At 45.0% G+C, this 21,330-nt stretch overlaps 1 protein-coding gene across 4 annotated transcripts in view; it reads right to left on the bottom strand.

Annotated features, from left to right (window-relative positions):
* TARS3 (threonyl-tRNA synthetase 3) overlaps positions 1-21,330 on the bottom strand; it is a 73,070-nt gene that overhangs the window by 41,566 nt on the left and 10,174 nt on the right. For 2 of the 4 annotated variants that reach the window (XR_014815547.1, XM_084976549.1), the window contains exons 1-6: positions 13,604-13,966; positions 12,647-12,709; positions 12,171-12,367; positions 4,769-4,892; positions 2,517-2,638; positions 870-987 (exon numbers count right to left, since the gene is read on the bottom strand). Coding sequence is in view for 2 of the 4 variants with exons in the window: in XM_084976549.1 (XP_084832675.1) it covers positions 870-987; positions 2,517-2,638; positions 4,769-4,892; positions 12,171-12,367; positions 12,647-12,709; positions 13,604-13,906 (927 nt within the window). In the remaining 2 variants the exon portion in view is untranslated. Of the gene's footprint in view, positions 1-869; positions 988-2,516; positions 2,639-4,768; positions 4,893-12,170; positions 12,368-12,646; positions 12,710-13,603; positions 13,967-21,330 lie in introns of those variants that run through there. The other 2 variants (XR_014815556.1, XM_084976556.1) reach the window with 1 other exon arrangement.

Genomic DNA, 21,330 nt, shown 5'->3' with positions numbered 1-21,330 from the left:
TAAAATCTAACAGAAAACCCTAAAGAAAAGAGGAAAAAACAGAATTTTAAATGGCATTATAAATATTGTTAAATTCAATAGCCAGAACATTAACAACACTCAGAATTATTCATATTTATAAAAAACACATATGAAAACTCTTCACCTGCCTATGTCTCCACTAAAATTTTCTAGCAAATGTTTGGAACAATTTGGTGATCAACAGTCAGTCATTTGTTTTTTGTTGTTTTTTTTTTTGTCTTTTGTCTTTTTTGTTGTTGTTGTTGTTGCTATTTCTTGGGCCGCTCCCACGGCATATGGAGGTTCCCAGGCTAGGGGTTGAATCGGAGCTGTAGCCACCGGCCTACGCCAGAGCCACAGCAACGCGGGATCCGAGCCTCGTCTGCAACCTACACCACAGCTCACGGCAACGCCAGATCGTTAACCCACTGAGCAAGGGCAGGGACCGAACTCACAACCTCCTGGTTCCTAGTCGGATTCGTTAACCACTGCGCCACGATGGGAACTCCAGTCATTTGTTTTAAAATAGAAGTTGTCAGAGTTCCCGTTGTGGCTCAGTGGTTAATGAATCCGACTAGGAACCATAAAGTTGCAGGTTTGATCCCTGGCCTTACTCAGTGGGTTGAGGATCTGGTGTTGCCATGAGCTGTGGTGTAGGCTGCAGATGCAGCTCAGATCCCGTGCTGCTGTGGCTCTGGCGTAGGCTGGCGGCTACAGCTCTGATTTGACCCCTAGCCTGGGAACCTCCATATGCTGAGGGAGCGGCCCAAGAAATGGCAAAAAAGACAAAAAAAAAATTTTTTTAAATAAAAAAATAAAATAGAAGTTGTCTATGTTAATTATTTTTCACATTCCTGGCATGAAATCACCTTAAACATGTCCAGAAGGACCTCCTTGCTGACTTCTAACCTTTCGAAAGGCTGCTGTTCTTTTATGATGGCCTCACACGTGCTCTGCAGGGCTGGCAGCTCCGTGCTAGACACGGCCCTGTGGAGAAAGGCATTGAGAGCTAGCTCAGATTGTTCAGACACGATGCACACTCTTTCTGTGGACCTTTGTCCTCTGTCACTGACTGATTGGCTCAGGAACACCCTGACCTGCATTCACACTCAGATCTGACCTGCACCCTGTGTCAGCAGGTGTCAGCAGGGCAGCAGGACCTGCCCTGGGTTCTCTGAGCAACCCCAGCTGGACTGCAAGCTCCTCTGGAGCCTGACCTTCCGAGCAGTCTTCCTCATCCTTTACAGATTGACATCTCCATCTAAAAGCGTTGTGTGGAGCATTCACCATGGCCCTGCTCTAGACTGTGAGATCCAGGCCGAAGGAAGCTCTGAGCATGAGTGCAGGTCAGGGTGTTCCTGAGGGCAGCCACCTCTGCTGGGCATCCCCTGGTTTCTCTCAGGAGCTCCCTGGTCTGAGCTCATGGCCCTCCAGCCACAGTGGCCTCCCAGCCATCCCTCAAACAAGCCACACATACCCCCACAGCAGGGCTATCCCGCAGAGGCCTGGGACATTCTTCCCCCAAATGCCTATAAATACCCCGATAGCCTTAGGGCTCACTCTCTCCGTCCAGGCTCCTCCCTGCTTCAAGGTCATTTAGCTCTCAGCTGACCACCTGCCTGCATGGCCCACACCTCCTCTTCCCAGTGCTCATCACCTCCAGAAAGTAGATGGCTGTGTGTTTGTTTACAACTGTCTTTCCCCAACCAGACTGCTAACTCCATGAGAACAGGCTGATTTGTCCACTGCAGAGCCTAGGGCACACAGGAGGCGGAGTGACTGGAATAGGCTGAGGAATGAAACTGGACAGGCTGAGGGCAGGAGCTTCAGAGCACTGGACGTCCAGGTAGGGAGGTCTATTAGGCAGCATGGAGGTGACCAATAATTGCAAAATGTACCACAGGCTTTCAGGCAGGAGACACTACAAGTCTATGTTAAAGCAGAAGCAGAGAGAATGTGGGGAGTAAGGGGGAAGATTGAAGAGATAAAACTGGCAGTACTGGATGGAATGACTGGGTGGTGGGCATGGGAGGACCCTCAGGTTTCAGTTTTGACAGCTAGTGGTGTTAAGAGTTATGAAAAATATGGAAAAGGATTGGGGCTGGGGCCAGGCCTGTTGCTCATGGTTTCCAGCACACATCTATCGAATGTGAGGCCTCTGTCCACCATCCGCTCTGGTCTCATCCATGGGAGACATCTGGCCAAAGTGGATGGGCACCCTCAACTATCACAATACAGAGCTGGGCTTATTGCTCTCCAAGGATTAGCCTACAACTCTGGTCTGAATTAGCATTTTGCTCTAGCAAGTCTCAGATAAGATAAATAGAGTATCACGTCCTTCAGAAGAAAAAAGAAAACTGTTTGAGAAGTTACTCTTGAATCTAAACTCATACAAATCAAAATTTTCAAAAATAGTTACCCAGTCTATAATCACATTCTGTAATATATGTTCACTAAACCACTAAGTAACCATTATAAAACAGTGGCCTGTAAAAACGTGCACTCAGAGGTGTTACCTGTCTTCAGTGAACATGTCACAGTAAAACCCCTCGTCGGTGGGTGTGCTGCAGCAAAGGTGGCCTCCGAAGTGGAGCTCCATGGCTTCCCCGAGCACGTGGGCACTGGAGTGCCAGTACACCTGCAGGGCAGGACAGAGGCCACTGGGCAGCAACAACAGGTCTTGGAAAATTATCATGCAGACAATATGAGTAAGCAAGTAGAGACAGCTTAAAGGGATAAACACCAAAAACAAGGCCACATCCACTTGAACAGAAAAGCTTTGAGGACCACTTACAAGGGCATGTTTTCCGAGCCCTCCCTGGAATTCCACCAAGGTATCTGCTTGGTTCTAACTCACCACTGCTCCTCTGCGTCAGTCCTGAAGCCCCAGCTCCTAAATCATTTCCTCCCTCCCAACCCCTCCGGCACCAAGTCAGATGCAGAGGCCACTGTGGCTGCTCGTGACATCACTCCTGTTATTAACGACTCATGTTAACTTATATTTAATGTGCTAAATAGCATGTGAATGTGGAGGTGTGAAAGATGACGCAGGAAGATGAAAGGGTCGCTGAGGACTACCTGCTGGCTGCCTGGGTTCCCTGGGCAGGGTGTACATGAGTTAATTCACTGCAGCCACAGGCCGGTCATTAGCTCTACAACTTCAGAAAGGTGATTTGGTTTTGAACTACCAAGGAATCAGCAGTTTATGGATACAGTGAAACTAACCAGTCACCAAATAAACATAGATGCCAAAGGAACAAGATAATCAAGGCCTCTGGCAGCACTCTCCCTAATTCAATAGGAAGCAGATTAGGTTCAGAAAGCTGTCTGAGATGGTATATCGGGGTACAAGCAGTCAGCGGATGGAGCAGGCTCTGTGCAATCTCCACTGCCTTCATCACACCAGAGGGTCAGTTCCTGGGGCAGAGGCCTTCTGCTCTGGATGGTACAGGATGGCAGGCTAACTGCCAGTATCAGCCTGAGTCCACATATCAGTCCACACCTGGATACTGGATGGGCCAAACACAGTGTTCACAGTAACAGGAAAATAAAATCCAGCAGCAACAAAAAAGTCTTTGTTACTAAAAGAAGCATCAAGATCTTGGAAAAGTTACTTAACTGTTCTGAGCTGTGGTTGCCTCATCTGTAAAATGGGATTAACACAGTATCTATGTGATAAGGTAACTGCAGACTCAGGAAGATAAAGGACATAAGGGTCCTGGACTACTGCCTGGCACATAACAACTACTCAGGAAATGTTTACTACTGTTAACATTTTCATAAACAACCACAAGTGTTTTGGAAGCCCTACAACGGGATGCCAGGCACCATGCTATTGGGGTAGGCAGCGGGGTGTACTGACTAGGCACTCTGGGAAGATTTTCCACTCTAATGAGTACATTTTCTCCTTCATGATGTCCCTGACCACCAGGGAAAGAACTCCAAAGATGCCAACGCCTCCATGAAACACTCAGTTTGGTAGTTCCCCCATCCCCACCACCCACATATCCGACAGACTGAAAGAGTTCAGCAGCCAACTGTTAAAGAACCATGTCTGCAGGGAATCCAGAGCTAGCCTGTATAGGAAAGTGCCCGGGTTTCTGGCAGGATTCTGGCCCTTAGGAGAGAGTTGAAACTAACTGCCAAGCCAACTATCACCACTGCTCTTATGTGACCTTCTCCAGAGACTGGTACCATCTGAAAGCACTGAGTTGCTTCTTTTCCTGTTTACTAACACCCCCCACAACTAGAGGTGAACTCTCTGAAGCCAGAGCCTCTGCACCCCACATGGTCTGGTACATTCCTCCAATGCCTTAGATACCGATCTTAGATCTTAAATACTGAGGAAATAAATAAATGTTTACAAGCTCCAGGATAACATCTGGAATGAAGTCAGGTGACAGCTGTCTGGGTTTGATGTTAAGTGAATACATACAAGCTATTTATTTTGTTTAAAAACTGCTCTTTCTCGGTTACTTTTAAATATGGTATTAATGCTATATTTATTAAATAATATGCACACTGTAAACCTTAGAAGGCCACAAAACTCATCATTCTTGACTTCAATATGTGGTTTTGTACATAATGTAATTTACAACATAAATACCCAAAGTGTGGTTGGTTCTATTTTTGGTGGGGGGGCCATGCCTGTGGTATATGGAAGTTCCCAGGCCAAGGATCAACCATGAATGATCGGCAGTGACAACATGGGATCCTCAACTCCCTGAGCCACCAGGGAACTCTGGTTAGTTGCTTTTTAAATACTTACAGCTTGAGCTTCCTCGTTATCAAAGGTAAGCAGCTCCAGTGTGGAATCTCCTTCCAATGGACGGTCCAAGTCCCATAATTCACCATTGACTTTGGCGATAACTGCGCTTTCTGCCAGTTCCTGACTAGTGAGAAAAAAGATAACTTATCACAGGGAGTTAACTTATCACAGGTTACAATGATTCATTAAAACAAAACATGAAAATAATTTCCAGGGTTTGTTTCTTTTTAAAGTGGATAGAAAGTACAAATGTACACTAAGAAGACAGAATTTTTACAAATTTTTGTAACATTTAAGTATAAAAGTGATATTATACATTCATTATAAAAACTCAGAAAACAGAGAATGCACACGAATAAAATAAAAATCACATACATCTTACTTCCCAGAGATAACCACTCATAGCATTTTGGTACATGTCTTTCCAGTCTTTTCTATATCTGCTCCTCCTTCACACACACACACACACACACACACATACACGCACACCTTTTTAAAAAAACAAAAACCAAAGTTGCCAACATAATTTTAAAGCCTGCTTCTTCATAGCCATGCCATCAGAGAGTCTCCCAAAAGAATGTGGAAGGATCACACTGGTGCCAGAAGCCTTCTGCACATTAGGTCACTAGGTGTTTTGCCATTGAGGAGTGTACAGCACAGACATTCACACACAGGCGGCTTTGTTATTGGTGACTGTTCTGGGAATAAGCCCTCAGATGTAAAACTGTTAGGTCAAAGAGTATGTGCCTTTGATGCATTACTGATGAATATTGTCTGAAGGTACTATTTCCATGCACCATGAAAGATTTTTTAAATCTTTGCCAGTGTGATATTAGAAATGATTGTTTTAACTTGATTTATTCAATTACAATTTTAATAAGTGTTTACTGGTCAGTTTACTTTTATGAACTGTCTATGTCCTTTGCCTATTTTCTGCTGAGGTGTTGATCCCTTTGTGTGTGTGCATCTGCCTTTTCATTAACATTCATTGTTGTTTGAAAATTACTGACAAAAACAACATGGTAAGAGACCTGGAAAGCACAGAGAAAAAAAAAAAATCACCCTCAATCCCATCACTCAGAAATTACTGTTAACATTTTCTGTATGTCTTTTCATTTTTTTTGATAAATACATACAACAATATAAAAATTTCAATAGGATCATTCTGCTTAAGTTATTTGGTAACCATATTTTAAACTTAACAATAAATCACGACATTTTCCCCAACAGTAGACAGACCAGTAAAATACTCTAGAAGTTGCAAAAGAACAGAGATTTGCTTAATGAACCCATCATTGCTGGGCATTTGGGTTATTTCTTTGTGGGTTTTGATTTTCCTTATTTTGGCAATGACAAACAATATTTCAATGAACTTTTTCTTTTTTTTTTTTTTTTTTTTTTTTGTCTTTTGTCTTTTTAGGACTTCACCTGCAGCATATAGAAGTTCACAGGCTAGGGGTCTAATCAGAGCTGTTGCTGCCTCCCTATGCCACAGCCACAGCCACAGCCACAGCAACGCCAGATCCAAGCCGCATCTACAACCTACACCACAGCTCATGGCATCGTCGGATCCTTAACCCACCGTGTGAGGCTAGGGATCGAACCCGAAACCTCATGGTTCCTAGTCGGATTCGTTTCTGCTGTCTCACGATGGGAACTCCTGCAATGAATATTCTTAGTTCCCCATCATTTTCTCAGAAAAAATTCTAGCAGTAAAACTGCTGGGTCAAGGGATATGTACTTTTCATTACTTTAATTGGACTACATTGCCAAATTTTCCTACAGGAGAGGGTCCAAGAATACCTTCCTCTGTGTTCTCTTAATAGGGAGTATAGAACTGTGTCACCTTTGCAAACGTTTTCCTTGGCATTTCTGTGAGTCACCTGAGCATGTGGTAAAGAGCACACACATGTGGTAAAGAGCACACACATCAGGCCCATTTGGGCTGAAACACTAGAACATTTACTCAGCTTTTCTAAGCCTCCATCTCCTCATCAGTAAATTGAGAATTATAAGGCCTTCCTCATATGATTATTCTAAAAATTAAATGTGTCCTCATGATAAGACAATGTTCAATATTGTTATCAATGAAGCAGAAGTTTCCTTTCGTCTTTGCTAGACATGACAGATTGCTAATGGCACCTCAAGTCCATTCTTCCTTCCTCTATACTCAGTGTCCAGCCATCCTCATGGCAGGGTGTGGCCACTTGAGTAAGTTGGCAGCAATGGGTAGAAACAGAAGTGGTGTGCAGCGGTCTGGATTTCAGCCTTAAGATGACACAGGGCACCTGTCCATTCCCTCCCAGCCCTCTGCAGACAGAACATGCACATTCTATGACCTTTGAGTCGTAGAGAAATGGGAACACCATAGCAGACCACCCAGAAGCCAGGTGGAAGGAATTTAGGTCCCCAAATAAGCATACAGAGAAGTGCTGCCTGCCACCCTGGACTCCACACCCCCAGAATGCTATCAGGGGGACTTTGGCCATATTTAAGCCACTGAGTCCTCTGTGGTCTGTTGCAGCAGCTTAGCCTATGTCTTAACTAACACAGAAATAAGGACCTAGGAGTAAGTAACAAAACAAAGCCTGAGGCACTGGTTTAGCAAACAGCCTGTGTGTTATAAAAAAAGAGATACTAAGATGTGGAGTGCCTAGAACCCTTGTTATAGCATAACAACATAGCTCATAAAACTTGCAGGCAAACTAATGTGCTCCCAATGCCTGTAGCGCATGAGCAAACAGTATAAAAAGGCAGAATGTTGGGGTGCACTGGATAACTCTTGTGGCTTTCAGGAAAATACTTCAAGAACAAGATAAGCTTAGGGGACTTGTCCAGCTTGCAAGCAGAGATGGCAGGGACAGGGCTTTGCCAAGGGAGGTGATCTCTGCCTGTGGCCTGCAATCCAAATTGAGAATTCAGACATGTGAGGCTGTGCAAGATGGGAAAAACAAACTTTTGTCCCAAACAGCAGGAGGAACAGGCACTGACAGTCCTTCTCAAAGGCCACACCGAGACAGACGACATGAGCCAGTCCAACACCTAGAATCAGAATAAGGGTGCCACCCTCCCACAGCCTATGGTTTTGTCTGATCTCAGTCCATTAATCTGAGGGAGAGAGGAACAAGCAAAGTGCAAACGCCAGGGAATAAAGGGCTGAGAAGTGTCTATCTAGAAGAAATCTTTAAGTAAGACTTCTTTCATGTGGATATGATTAGAAGCTTCTGGTTAGAAGGCCACAAAGTTAACTGCTTGAAGAATTGTTCTGCCAAACAAACAATAAGCCCAGCTCACAAACACCTGCAACTGATCCTTACAGAAGCCCTGAGCCCCAGCGTGTGCACCAGCAGGGTCTGAATTCAGCAAACCATGAAGCCTCCACAAAGAAGAACTGTCTGCGCTTCAGATGTGGCAAATGAGAGTGAGGCACAATGATAGACCTTGTAAATCACAAAATCGGAGCCTAAAGAGGACTGTGGACAACAGAGATGCTCCAGGGAACAAAGGGTGGCCAGACAGGCTGACCCAAGCACCACCCACAGCCAAGCTGCTAGCAGGATCTGACAGCTTCTGAACATCACTGTCTGCCCATTGCTCCTCCTCTTTTTTCCTGAATGACACTCTGTGATTATCTGTGTTTATTTCTCCATTGCATATATGCGTGGCGTGGGCAGCCACTTCTCCTGGTTTACTTGCTGCTGCAGTGCAAGCAGCCAGCTGGATGGGGCTGTTCTGTGCTTCACTCAGATGTCAGTAGAAGGTTTTTCTACTTCGCAGGCCTGGAGCTGTGTCACTTGGGGAGGGAGGGAGTGTGAAGAATGATGAAAGGCAGGTGCTCCGTCTGGATGTCGGAGGGGCATGCTGCCCCCTAAACCATCCTTCCTCTCTTCCTTGGTGAGAATGATGAGGCTGGACATGGACATGCAGCTGGCCAGCAGGAGCTGTTTCCATTCACTTGCAGCTTGGTGTGGCCATGTGACTAAGTGTTGCAGGGGAATTAAAGTGTGCCACTGTAGGGTCTTGTTCTCAAAGCATCCTGGTTCTTCAGCTGCTCTGCCCCCTGCCTGCAGGTGGATCCATGGGACCTAGCTTCCACTCCTAGAAATGGACAAACCCTACCTAAGGGACAGCAGATCAACAAGACAGGAGGAATCGGGGTTCATAAATGACTGCCAGGCCACCACTAGACTGTTAGAAGAGAATGCTATTTAAGTCACTGCCTCTGAGAGGATCTTTCTTGCAGCAGTTTAGTCACAAGCCCCTGGGGGACTCCTAAAAAGAAATTACTAATCTATGGGATGGGGCCCAAGAATCTTCTTTTCCATCAAGTTCCCAAGGGGGTGCTAATGCTGCTGGTTTGGGGACCACATTCTGAGCACTACTCTTCACTGAAATATGAGTGTCCTTTGCCCATTTTTTCCTACTAGGGCATTTTCTTAGGACAAATGGCTATGGTAGAGAATGACTAGGTCCCAGAGTTGGGGTTCATATACTACAGAAAAAGACTACATCTCTGCATCCCCACTCCTGCAGCGCCATTTCCCCCAAATACTATCAATATTAACTAGTATTCATAAATCTTTGACAGATCAATAGATAATACACTTTAATTTTTCTAAGATTATCTTCTCTCAAGTTTTCATCTTTTTCCTATTTGAAAAACACTTAAAGAGCAATGATTTGTTTAATATGGTACTTTTTTTTTCAACATCTATCATTTTCCTTTTTGTGTCATTTTTACACATAGCCATTTTTCCTGAGTGTTTTTGAACACTCCATCTTTTCCTTAGTGATTTATACCCTAGGTCTTATACTTGGGAAGTCCTACATTCCCCCAGAGCAGGAATAATCATCTATGCAATCAATTCTCAGGAAACCAAGGGAACAGGCAGCATAATTAAATAAAACTATTATTTTTTAACTTTATTTTTATGTCTAGATACTTTGCTGGACACTTACTTTTTCTAATAGTTTTTCATTTAACACTCTTCTCGAACTCTTTTTAAGAGTTTCTTCCTTGTATAATTGTTCTTTTTCCAACTTCCCAAATCGAATTCTTAGTCTGTTTCTTTTTATTTTTTCTTATCAATAATAAAAAGGCTTCAACACTGCAAATCTTTTTTTTTTTTTTAATATATATTTTTAGGGTCACACCCGCGGCACATGGAGGTTCCCAGGCTAAGGATCAAATTGGATTTGTAGCCGCTGGCCTACGCCACCACCACAGCAATGCCAGATCCAAGCTGCGTCTTTGACCTACACCACAGCTCATGGCAATGCCGGATCCTTAATCCACTGAGCAAGGCTAGGGATTGAACCTGTGTCCTCAGGGATACTAGTCAGGTTTGTTTCTGCTTAGCCAAGACAGACACTCCTACGAATCTGTTTCTGATCACCACTTATAGATGTATCCTATAGATTCTGAAATGTACTCTCGTCATTAAAAGTATTTTCTTCTCTTTTCTTTTTTTGGCTATACCCACCCAGGACATCTGGAAGTTCCCAGGCTAGGGGTCCAATCGGAACTTCAGCTGCTGGCCTACACCACAGTGACAGCAAGGCCAGATTCAAACCACGTTTGTGACCTACATCACAGTTCACGGCAACTTTGGATCCTTAACCCATTGAGTGAGGCCAGAGATAGAACCCACATCCTTATGGATACTAGCAGGATTCTTAACCTACTGAGCCACAACGGGAACTCTGGAATACTTCTTTTTATTCCTAAGAATACTTGTTCTCATTTCCTTTCACCTGAGTATTTTGAAGTTTTCTAATTTCCTAGTTTTGTCTTGTTGCCATCTAATATTTACTGAGTTCCACAACTAGTTTCGTTTTACCCACAGAATGTTGTGTGTTTCTGCGTTTTATTAAACTTCCAAGGAGCCAAAAGCACAACCACAGGTACCAAGAGATAAGGCAAGGTCTGTGTCTGCAGCGCAAAGACTGCGGAGTAGCCATAAAGCCTACTCAGAGTGTCATCATTCAGACACATATAATCTTAATTTTTGCCTATTTGATCAAAAACTGAGAAAGACATGTTAAAATCTACCACTCTTGAGTTTCTGTAATTTTGTGTTTCTGGCTTGATTCTACATTATATAACTCATGAAGGTGCATGCAAAGTCATTGTGGATTATACCACTCTATTTCAAAAACAAGCCTCAGATTCCCATTCAATGCTTTCAGCCCTGAATTCTGCCATCTGACAGCAGTACGACCACTGCTTTCTTCTCATCAGGTTTGTCTGATCTAGCTTTGCTCAGTCTTTAGTTTTGGACAATTTTACTTTTTAGACACTCCTCTATGGCATTAAACTTGAGGGTGGTTTTAAACTGCTACCCCTGGAAATGCATATTGCTAACTGTATAAGATCATGTTCTATAATCAAATAACCCTGTTTCCCAAGCTTAGACACATCTTTTCAGGGCAGGACAGCTCAGAATGTGATATGCCAACGTGCAAACTGACTCTCCATGAGGAAACAAACTTATTTTTGCCTCAAAGCCCATTTTCCCCCCAGCACATCTATTCATCTCTCCTGGAAAGCACAGGAACAGGCTGGGAGGGGCCTTTAGGGTTTATGACATAAGATGAAAAAAAAAAATAGAATCTTAACCACAGTTTTCAAAGGACAGCTGAGGACTTCAATTGTTGAAAAAGTTTGCTTTTTCAATAATAAGTTTATTTACATGGCAGTTTTGCACTATAGCTTCCACAGAATTTTATTTAATACCAGGAATTAACATTAGTCAAAACAACATAATTTCACTGAGGTATCTGATTTCTACGAAGGTCAAAGTACTTATTTCAGGGCTGATTATAGCTCTAACATATACATCTTCAATCTATAATTAATAAGCCTTTTGTACATTTCTAGAAATGCTTTAATTTTCAGAGTATCTCTAATATACAGTATTTCATTTAATCTTTACAGCCTCTTAAGGTAAATGATGAAAGTATTATTATTTCCACTTAAAATATAAGAAAACAGGTTTGGAAAGCTTTGGGAACCTGCCCACACTGGTTCAAAGACCCACCCACGGTATTTTACTGGTAGAACAATGGCTTGGAATCAAGTCCAACAAAAGACCTGTAAAATCTCATGGAAATACCCTGTTGATGAAGCAAGTCAATGTAATGCTGCCTGTCAAGCAAAATACATTTTGTTCTACCATATATTTTTATTAGAACTTTAAAAGGTGGACCTTTAAAGAGGGAGACTATGTTTTAATATTCAGTTATTTATTAAATGGCCACTTTAGAAGCCAAGAGGGAAAAATTAATTACTTTTAATTCATTCAACTAAGAAAAAAGTATATTAGTAGTTCCTAAGAACACACTTTCACCAAGCTCTGGCACAATACTTAATACTGATTATCTGCTCCAAACTATGGTTTACCTAATTTCAGCAGCCACTTGGTAAGGTGTTGTTTTCCAAACTTCTCCTTCCACTGTTTTCCCATCAGCCACTCTTACTGTGATCACATTGCTTGTATTCCCCTTTTTTTCATAAATGGCAAGTAAGAGTTGATGATCTTTCTTCAATATTTCAAAAAGCTTCAATCTTTCCTTCACAAAATTTGGTTGATTCTTCACCTGAAAACCATTAGGATACAGTAGGGTTAATGCACACAGCCTACTTTTTTCTAACTGCTCAGCTCTAGATAAACTCTGCAGGCCAAGGTCATTTCCAGCACCAGCCCCCATTACTCTGCTTTCACTCTCACCTCTGGAGGCTTACAAAATTTTAAACACACTACTGCGGCCCAAGTCATAATTTAATTATGTTTTCAATTAAAATTCCTGGGCAATTGACTACATAAGTGTATTTAAATTATAGGTAGTATTTTATATTTTTCCACAGCAACGGCTTACCTCACTGTTGGGCTCACTTTCCTTCTTTTCTGTGTCTTTTTCTTGGCTTTGACTAGAAGGAGGCTGAGAAATAAAGGTAAATAATGAACAACTCATACCAGTGACAACAAAGAGCCTAAGGAAGGAAAGGGACAGCAGGCCAGCAGGCAGCAAGTGTCCCATGTTTAGAGGCTCAAGGCTGGGGCTCCTGACCATCACCTACAACCTTCAACAGGTAAGTTGTTTTCTGGGGTTCAGTCCTTCCTCCATGTACTCTTTCACACATTCTTGCTAAGTACACTTAATATGTTTTGCTTTTTGAAGTTTTCCCCCCTAAATTTTAAACAAATAATGTCCCTGGAAGAATGGCTGCATTGCTGTCTCCAAAGACTTTAAATGCACATTTTCATGTTGATGTCGCCAGTGCACCATAGTTTCTTGCTAGAGACTGAAGAACACCCACAGTCTAAGAAAGGCTTCAGGGCTTAGAAATTATGTTACAGTAAGATAATGTGTCCTTAATTGAATCAAAACATTAAAATACACTATTAAATAACAATGTTACATACACAAACCTCAAGACAGAGCACCAGAAGGAAACACAATAAAACACCCCAAAGCACCACCCACTGTGAATAGTTCAGAACCAGCTATTCATCAGAAGGAAGGGAAGGTTAACTTATGCAGCTGTTGGTCTTCCTAGCCAAAGAAAGAATAAACACTGCAGCATTTTCTTCAATGAAAGGAAAATGCTATTTCTGCTACTGAAGAAAAAGTGTGTCAGGCAATTTACTGGAAGAGCTGAGACATTCTAGCTTTAGGTCAGCCGGGCGTTGGCTGGAAACGCAGCACCCCAGGGTGTCCAGCCCGTCGCGGGTTCCCCAGCTCAAGCAGGGGCGAGGGGCAGGGCTGGGGAGGGGCAGGCACCGGGCAGGAGGCCACCCGCCGCGCCCCCCGCAGGTGGCGCCCGCGCGGTACCTGCGCGCCCGCGGCCGCGCGCCTGGCCTCCTCCCGCGCGGGGCTCTCCTGCCGCGCCCGGTGGCTCAGCTCCTCCGCGAGGCACAGTCGCAAGTGGTACAGGCGATGGCGCAGCTCGCGGTTCTCGGCCCGTAGCTGCGCCACCTCGCGCGTGAGGCACGGCCCCTCGGCCTGGCACCGGTCGGGCGCATTCAGCTGCTCATCCCTCAGGCGGTGGACCTCCGCCCACAGCCAGCGGATGTCCTCCTCCTGCCGCTCCAGGCGCGACGCCACGGCCTCCGCCGCCAGGGCCTCGGCCGCCATGGCACCTGCCTCGCTTCCCGCAGGCACCGAGGAGGGTCAAGCCACGATAGGGCGCACTGCGGGGACGCGGCGGGATTGAGGCTATATAAACCGAGGAGGGGGCGGGAGAGGAGAAGGGTGGGGCGGGGCCCGGCTCTGTACGCTGCAGAGGCGGGGCTATGGGGAGTTGGGGGCGGGGTGACGGGAAGGGCGGGGCCAGTTCTGTGCTTTGCCAGGGGGTACTATAGAAATAGTAGGGAGCAGAGGGACGAGAAGGGCGGGGGCTGCGCTGTGCACTGTAGGAGCGGGGCTTTGGGAACAGTTAAGAGGTGGCCTGCTTTGGGGTTAGGGGCTACCTGCTGTGAACAGAGTGGCCTGGAGAGTGGCATGCACCCTGAATAGGCTCACGGTGCCTTCAGAGTTACCAGCATGCCATTTTTCAGCTGAAATGCAAGTTGTCAGAAGTATTGGAAAGGCTAAGATCTCCCTTCCCAGAATGGTTCTTATCTTTCCCCTCTTGGCAGTCACCATTCTTTTAACTTGCCACCAGGTTCTGAAAAGTGGCCGTTTAGAATCAACCTTCTTTGGTCTCACGCCTAGGCTGCCCAAGTGCAGAGCAGCTGCACCAAGGCAGACAAGTTTCTATGAAAATTTGACTCTGACAGCATGAAACTGCTAGCTCCTTGAGGGTAGGGCAAATGCCACATATATCTTTATAAATATCAGCACAAACCTTCCTGTAGTAAAACAAAAGTTTTTTAATTTACATTCCTAGGGCTTAGAATGTGGCAAACACTGTTCTGTTTTTTTTGTTTGTTTGTTTGTTTAGTTTTGTTTGTTTGTTTTTTTCCTGGCTCATTACAGCCACACCTGCAGCATATGAAAGTTCCCAGGCTAGGGGTTGAATAGGAGCTGCAGTTGCCGGCCCCAGCCATGCAGGATCCAAGCCATATCTGTGACCTACACCACAGCTCATGGCAACGCCGGATCCTCAACCCTCTGAGGCCAGAGATTGAACCCACGTCCTTATGAATACTAGGCGGATTGGTTACCGCTGAGCCACTATGGGGAACTCGCTGTTCTAGGTTCTTTACATAAATTAATTCCTTTAATAGGAAGAGAGACACTATTGTTATGTCCTTTTATAGATGGGGAAACTGAAGCACAGAGAGGCTGAATGAGTTGATCAAGTCACAGCACCATTGCATAACAGACATGAGAGTCAAACTTAGATAATCTGGTACAGTGTTCATATGCTTAGCACTGCAGTGCCTTTCAACTTGGGTAAAGTTTAACTGAACATGTTGTGGTGAGATACAGGTCATGAATGCCATTGGGGACCCCAAATGGGAGAGTTTAGTTTGGACCGATGCGGTCAAGAAGAGGAACAGATGCTCTGGAAGACAAAGGTTGGCAGATAGTAGAAAGGGAGAGAGAAGAATGAATGCCTCTGGAGGAGCCGAATAGATTTGCCAGAGGAGCTGAGGGGACAAGCCAGTTGAAGTATGCTAACTGAAGTCACACAGAGCTCCCAGGAGGAGGGTCCATAAAGTGTGACACTAATACCACTGTCTTTGTTATTGCCTTCCCTGATTACAAACTCACAGGCTACACAGCCTTCTCATTCTCTTCACCACCTGCTACTGTCTGGTTCCTGCATGGCCTTAACTGGACCTCCCAAAAGTGTCCTTGGGCTCCTTTGTAATTTGTCTCTCTCGGGCCCTCATCCCCAATCCCCAGGAAACCGCTGATCTGCCTCCTGTCAGATAGGTTAGTATACATTTTCCAGAGTTTTCTATAAATGGAATCATATAATGTGTACTCCTTTTGTTTGGCTTCTTATACTCAGTATAATATTTTGAAATTTACCCATGTTGTCAGATATATCTATTCCTCTGCCCCATTCTTTCTCTGAATAGTATCCCATTGTACAGCTACACCACAATTTGTTTACCCATTTGTCTGTTGCTGGACATCTGGACTGTGTCCAGGTTTGGTCTAGGATCTGCTCACAGTGAGCTAATCAGTTCCCCGAACTCACACTGTACTTATTTCCCTAGTTTCAGAAAGCAGAGTTTGAATAGCCATCCTTAGCAGCTGGCAGAAACCCGATGGTGATTCCTTGACCCATGGACTTAAGGCTATTCTACTAAGAAGGGCTCAATGGAAGCCACTGAATTTTCTCAACCTTCAAAAATAGTAAACCGCTCCTGAAGGAGTTGCAGAGATGTTGTCACCCTCCAGGACTTGAAAGGTGCAGGTGTGGAGATTCTCACCACACCTCCATTACCTCCCCTATTTAGCTTGTGTAGATGACAGATATGCATTGAAGAATTACAGTGCCTTATCACTAATTTAATTAGGTGGTGACTTTAGTTGTAGCTGCTCTTCCAGATATGCTATTATTGGTGGAGTATATCAACATAAGCTCTGATTATGCAGCTGCTGTTCTGGCTAATGCTTTTTTTCTCTCTCCCTGTTAGTTAAAAGCTATCAAAAGCAGTTTTGTTTCAGCTGGCAAGACTAACAATATCTTCATATTCTTATCTCAGGGCTAGATAAACTCTTTGGTTTTATGTCATAATCTAGTCCACAAAGATATTGATTACTGTATTCTATCATTGATAGTACCATGCTGATTGTACCTGGTAAGCAGGAAATAGGAAACACTACTTTGATAGACATGTGGAAGCTATATATAGAGAAATAAACCCCCAAATTAAAAAATTCAGGGGCCTGCTAATCTCAGTGAAGTTTTTAGTGGTCCAGTAGTTCCAGGCAACCAGCAATGCCATTTCCAGGGTGAAGGAAAACTTCCTGCATCTTGCCTTCTTTTCACTAAGAGGCATGATGCCTAATGGGCCTCTCTGGATCTTGGAGACAGCTTATACCTCATCTGGGCATGTTACCTGACCTAATTGCTGCTTAATTCAAAAGACTAGGTTTTGAGTAAGACCAAGAACAAAAAGTTCTGAAACAAGGTGAGCTGCTATGCAAGCTGTTCTTTCACCATATGAAAGACCATATGATCTAGAGAGTTGATGGTGCTGAAAGTGGCTTTGGAAGATAAGTGTGGTGAACATGATCTTTGACAACTCACTTTTTTTTTTTTTTTTTTTTTTAGTTCCCAGAGAATCAGAGCTGCAGCTGCTGGCCCATGCCATAGCCACAGCAACACAGGATCTGAGCCATGTCTGAACTACACCACAGCTCACAGCAATGCCAGATCCTTAACCCACTGAATAAGGTCAGGGATTGAACCCACATCTTCATGAATACTAGCTGGGTTTGTTACGACTGAGCCACGATGGGAATATGATCTTTGACAACTATTACAGGTGAATCACAGCATTGTCCTTTAGGATTGGGAAGAAAAGCATGTCAGTCTCTGCTTTTGAGAAGCAGCTTCTGCTTTGCTACCAGAAGAATCATGGTCATCAAGTTACCAAGCTACCTAAGTTGCTCATCATGAACTGGGGTGTTGTTTGACTCTCTAAACCCTGAGTCTGGGCTTGTTCACAGCAGCACTCTGCATCAAATAAAGTGGGATATACAAGATCAGGCTCAAGCAGATTCTAGAAACACAAGTCAGTTGCATAAGTGATTCACCCACATGACAACAGCTTTGATGGCCTCATGGGAAATTCCGTGTGACCAGTTGACTGATGAAGAAAAACATTTAAGCCTGGTTTATCGATGGCTTTGTACTCTTGTGGAGTAGAAATCTCTTCAACTTGACTCCTGAAACATTTAATCACTCCCTTGCTTTCTGATGTGGTAAAATATTCCAGACTCATCTTGTGCACATGGAATATGTCATTTCTCCAAGGTGCCATGTACTAGTCCCTTTAGTGGGAATTGACATTTAGACTACACAATTTGGGTGCAGACAGTGATCCTCACTGTAGGGCTTTTTTGTGTTTAGGGTTGCCAGATAATATGCACAGTTAAGTCTGAATTTCAGATAAACAACAAATAATTTTTGGCATAAGTATCCTCTAGGCAATATTTGGAACATAGTTTTTTATGCTAAAAAATTATTCAAGAACAGAAAGTGTTAAATGAGACAAAGGGGGAGTTCCCATCTTGGCACAGCAGAAACCAATCCGACTAGGAACCATGAGGTTGCGGGTTCGATCCCTGGCCTTGTTCAGTGGGTTAAGGTACTGGTGTTGCCATGAGCTGTGGTGTAGGTTGCAGATGTGGCTGGGATCTGGTGTTGCTGTGGCTGTGGAGTAGGCCAGTGGCTGTAGCTCTGATTTGACCCCAGCCTGAGAACCTCCATATGCCGCGGATGCAGCCCTTAAAAAAAAACTCAACCAGTGGAGCAAGATGGTGAAGGAGTAAGAAGCCGTGCTCACCCTCTCCCACAAACACATAAAAAACACACACATCTATATGTAAAACAACTCACACAGAACATCAACCAAATGCTGGCAGAAGAACTTAAACTTCCAAAAAGGGCAAGAAACTCTTGACATAACTGGGTAGAACAAAAGAAAAAAAGAGAGAAAAGGAATCAGGACAGGACTAGCATTCCCAAGAGGGAGCTGTGAAGGAGAAAAGGAACCCACATCCTGGGAAGACACCTAACCGACAGGGAGATCAGCTGAGTCAGAGGGACCTCAAAGTCGCCGAGAAAAGTGCAGCAGCTGGACGGAGGAGGGCAAAGCAGACCATCTGTGAGAGCTGCACAGATCATCTGAACCACCGGCCTGGACACCACAGCCTGAGACCCTGAGACTTAGGCTACGGAGGTGAGTTCCAGGGAAAGGACTGGGGCTGGCTGTGTGGGGTCAGCCTGAGGGACTAAGGACAAGGGCACCACAGGCGAGGGAGTGGTACGCCATGGGCTGAGGGGGAGAACACCAGGGCAGAGGGAACTAGGGAGAAGTTCCACCCCGAAGGAGAGGCAAGGCGCCATTATTGGGAGGGGAGGGGAGGAGGGGTGGCCGCCATAGGAAACTCCCTGCACTGGAGCATGCGCATACCCACGGGCTCTCAGCCGGCGGGGGTGGGTCTGTGCATGCTACAGGCAGTGAGAAGCCTCTTGCTCGTTTAGGGGAGACTGGGTGCTTCTCGTGCAGGCTACCAATGGCCAGGCACCTCTTGTGTGGGCTAAGGGCATCAGGGGGCTAAGTGCAATGTGATGCCTCTTTCACGAACTACAGGTGGCAGGGCAGACTGCAGTGGTCCTCCCGGAGGCCAGAGGGAGGCGTGGCTTGCCACCACTTGGGGCCTGTGAGTGGGCTCCACCTTCAAACCCAGTCACCTCAGGGGTTGGCAGAAAAGAAAAAAGAGGGCACTGCAACCATGCACCATACACTGTTGCTCTCACTCCCCTGGGAACACACCCATCCTGCAGCTGCCACTGCCAAACATTCTGGGTGGCGCCTGGACAGTTGGTCACTGTCCCTTCCCAAGACGCTAAAGCTAGGAGCAGCTGATGTAGCACCTCTTGTGTGGGCTAAGTGGGACAGGATGCTTCTTGTGTGGTTTGTAGGTGGTGGAGGCAAATGACTGCAGTAATCTCTGACTCCAGAGGTGGGCATGGCCCACCACCACTGGGAATATCTGAACAAAAATCACTTGCAGCCCCAACCACCTCAGAGGGTACTACAGAGAAAGACATTGTGACAGAACACCACCTGTTGCTCTCACTCACCTGGGAGCACACCCACTCTGTTGCTGCCACTGCCAGACACTCTGGGCAATGCCCAGACTCTTGATCACTATCCCTTCCCAGGCAGCTGCAACTAGGAGCAGCTTGTGCAACACCTCCTGTGGGGGCTAAGCAGGACAAGGTGCTTCCTGCGTGGTCTACAGGAGGCAGGGGCAAACCACCACAGTTATCTCTGGCTCCAGATGTGGGAGTGGCTCGCCACCACTAGAGGTCTGTGAATAGACACCACTTGCAGCCCCATTCACCTCAAGGGCACTACAGAGGAGGATATTGTGACTGAACATCACCTGTTGGTGCTCTTGCACCCCTGGGAACAAACCCACCCTGCTGCTGCCACTGCCAAATGCTCCAGGCAGTACCCACACACTTGATCTCTGTCACTTCCCAGGATCCTGCAACTAGGAGCAGCCTGTGCAGCACCTCTTATGTTGGCTAAGTGAGACGGGATGCTCCATGCAAGGTCTGCAGGTGCTGGGGACAAACCACCACAGTTATCACTGACTCCAGAGGTGGTTGTGGCCCGCTACCACCAGGGGTCCTTGAACAGGTACCACCTGCGGTTCCAATCACCTCAGAGTGGGGCACTGCAGTTGAACACTTGCTGTTGTTGCTCTTACTCCCCTGGGAAATCACACACCCTGCTGCTGCTACTAACAAATGCTCTGGTCACCTTGTAGATCTACCTAGAGCTCATTACCGCTTCCTAGGACCCTGCAACTAGGAGTAGCCTGTGCCACCTTCCTGCAGGTCCTTGCTGCTATTGAGAGCCCAACGACCAGGCACTTACTGCTGGCCCTACTCATTGCCTCCTTTTCCCTGAAAACACACTGAGCATCCTGGGAATAAAAGCCTGCTCACACTGAAGAAAAAGACAGCAAATATTCAAACTCCTACACCAAAAATAAATAGTAACACTCCCAAAATACAAAGGGGTGCTCTTGCATAAAAGTAGCCTTACAAGACTACAGTTTGGATTCCCCAAACTCACAGAAAAAATAAAAACAGAAGCAAGATGAATAAGCTCGGAAACCATTCCCAGTTAAAGGAACAGGAGAATTCACCTAAGCAGTCAACAATGAAATAGACCTCTGCAGTCTGACAGACATTGAGTTCAAAACGGAGACAGTGAAAATTCTGAAGGAATTAAGGCTGAATATCAAGGAATTAAGAGAACATATGAACAGCAATGCAGAGGAGGAGCCAAGAAAAACTAGAAAATCCATTTGCAGAGATGCAAACTGAGATAAAGGCAATAAACAGCAGAATGAATAATGCAGAGGAACAAATTAGTGACATGGAAGATAGAATAATGGAAATCACCCAATCAGGACAGCAGACAAAAAAACAAATGAAAAAGCATGAAAGCAATATAAGAGAGCTGTGGGGTAACAGAAAGCAGGTCAACCTACACATAATAGGAATTCCAGAAGGAAAAGAAAAAGGAAAGGGGATTGAAGATATATTTAAAGAATTTATGGCTGAAAACTTTCCAAATCTAAAGGATAATGATATCAAGATACAGGAAGCACAGAGGGCCCCAAACAAGTTGAACCCAAACAGACCAACACCAAGACACATTATAATAAAAATGGCAATAGTTAAAAATAAAGAGAGGATTCTAAAGGCAGCAAGAGAAAAGCAAAGTGTTAATTATAGTGGAACCCCCATAAGGATATCAGCTGATTTCTCTACAGAAACCTACAGGCCAGAAGGGAGTGGCAAGAAATATTTACAGTGCTGAAAGGAAAAAAAAATCTGCAAC

The sequence above is a fragment of the Sus scrofa genome, chromosome 1 (genome assembly GCF_054392235.1).
Source record: "Sus scrofa isolate SSC_HxYL_T2T_F1_AM1 chromosome 1, Sscrofa_HxYL_maternal_Yorkshire_Landrace_v2.0, whole genome shotgun sequence".
In the NCBI taxonomy this organism is placed as follows: Eukaryota; Metazoa; Chordata; class Mammalia; order Artiodactyla; family Suidae; genus Sus; species Sus scrofa.
The sequence above is the reverse complement of the archived record's forward strand: the minus strand, read 5'-3'. Positions and strand labels throughout refer to the sequence as shown.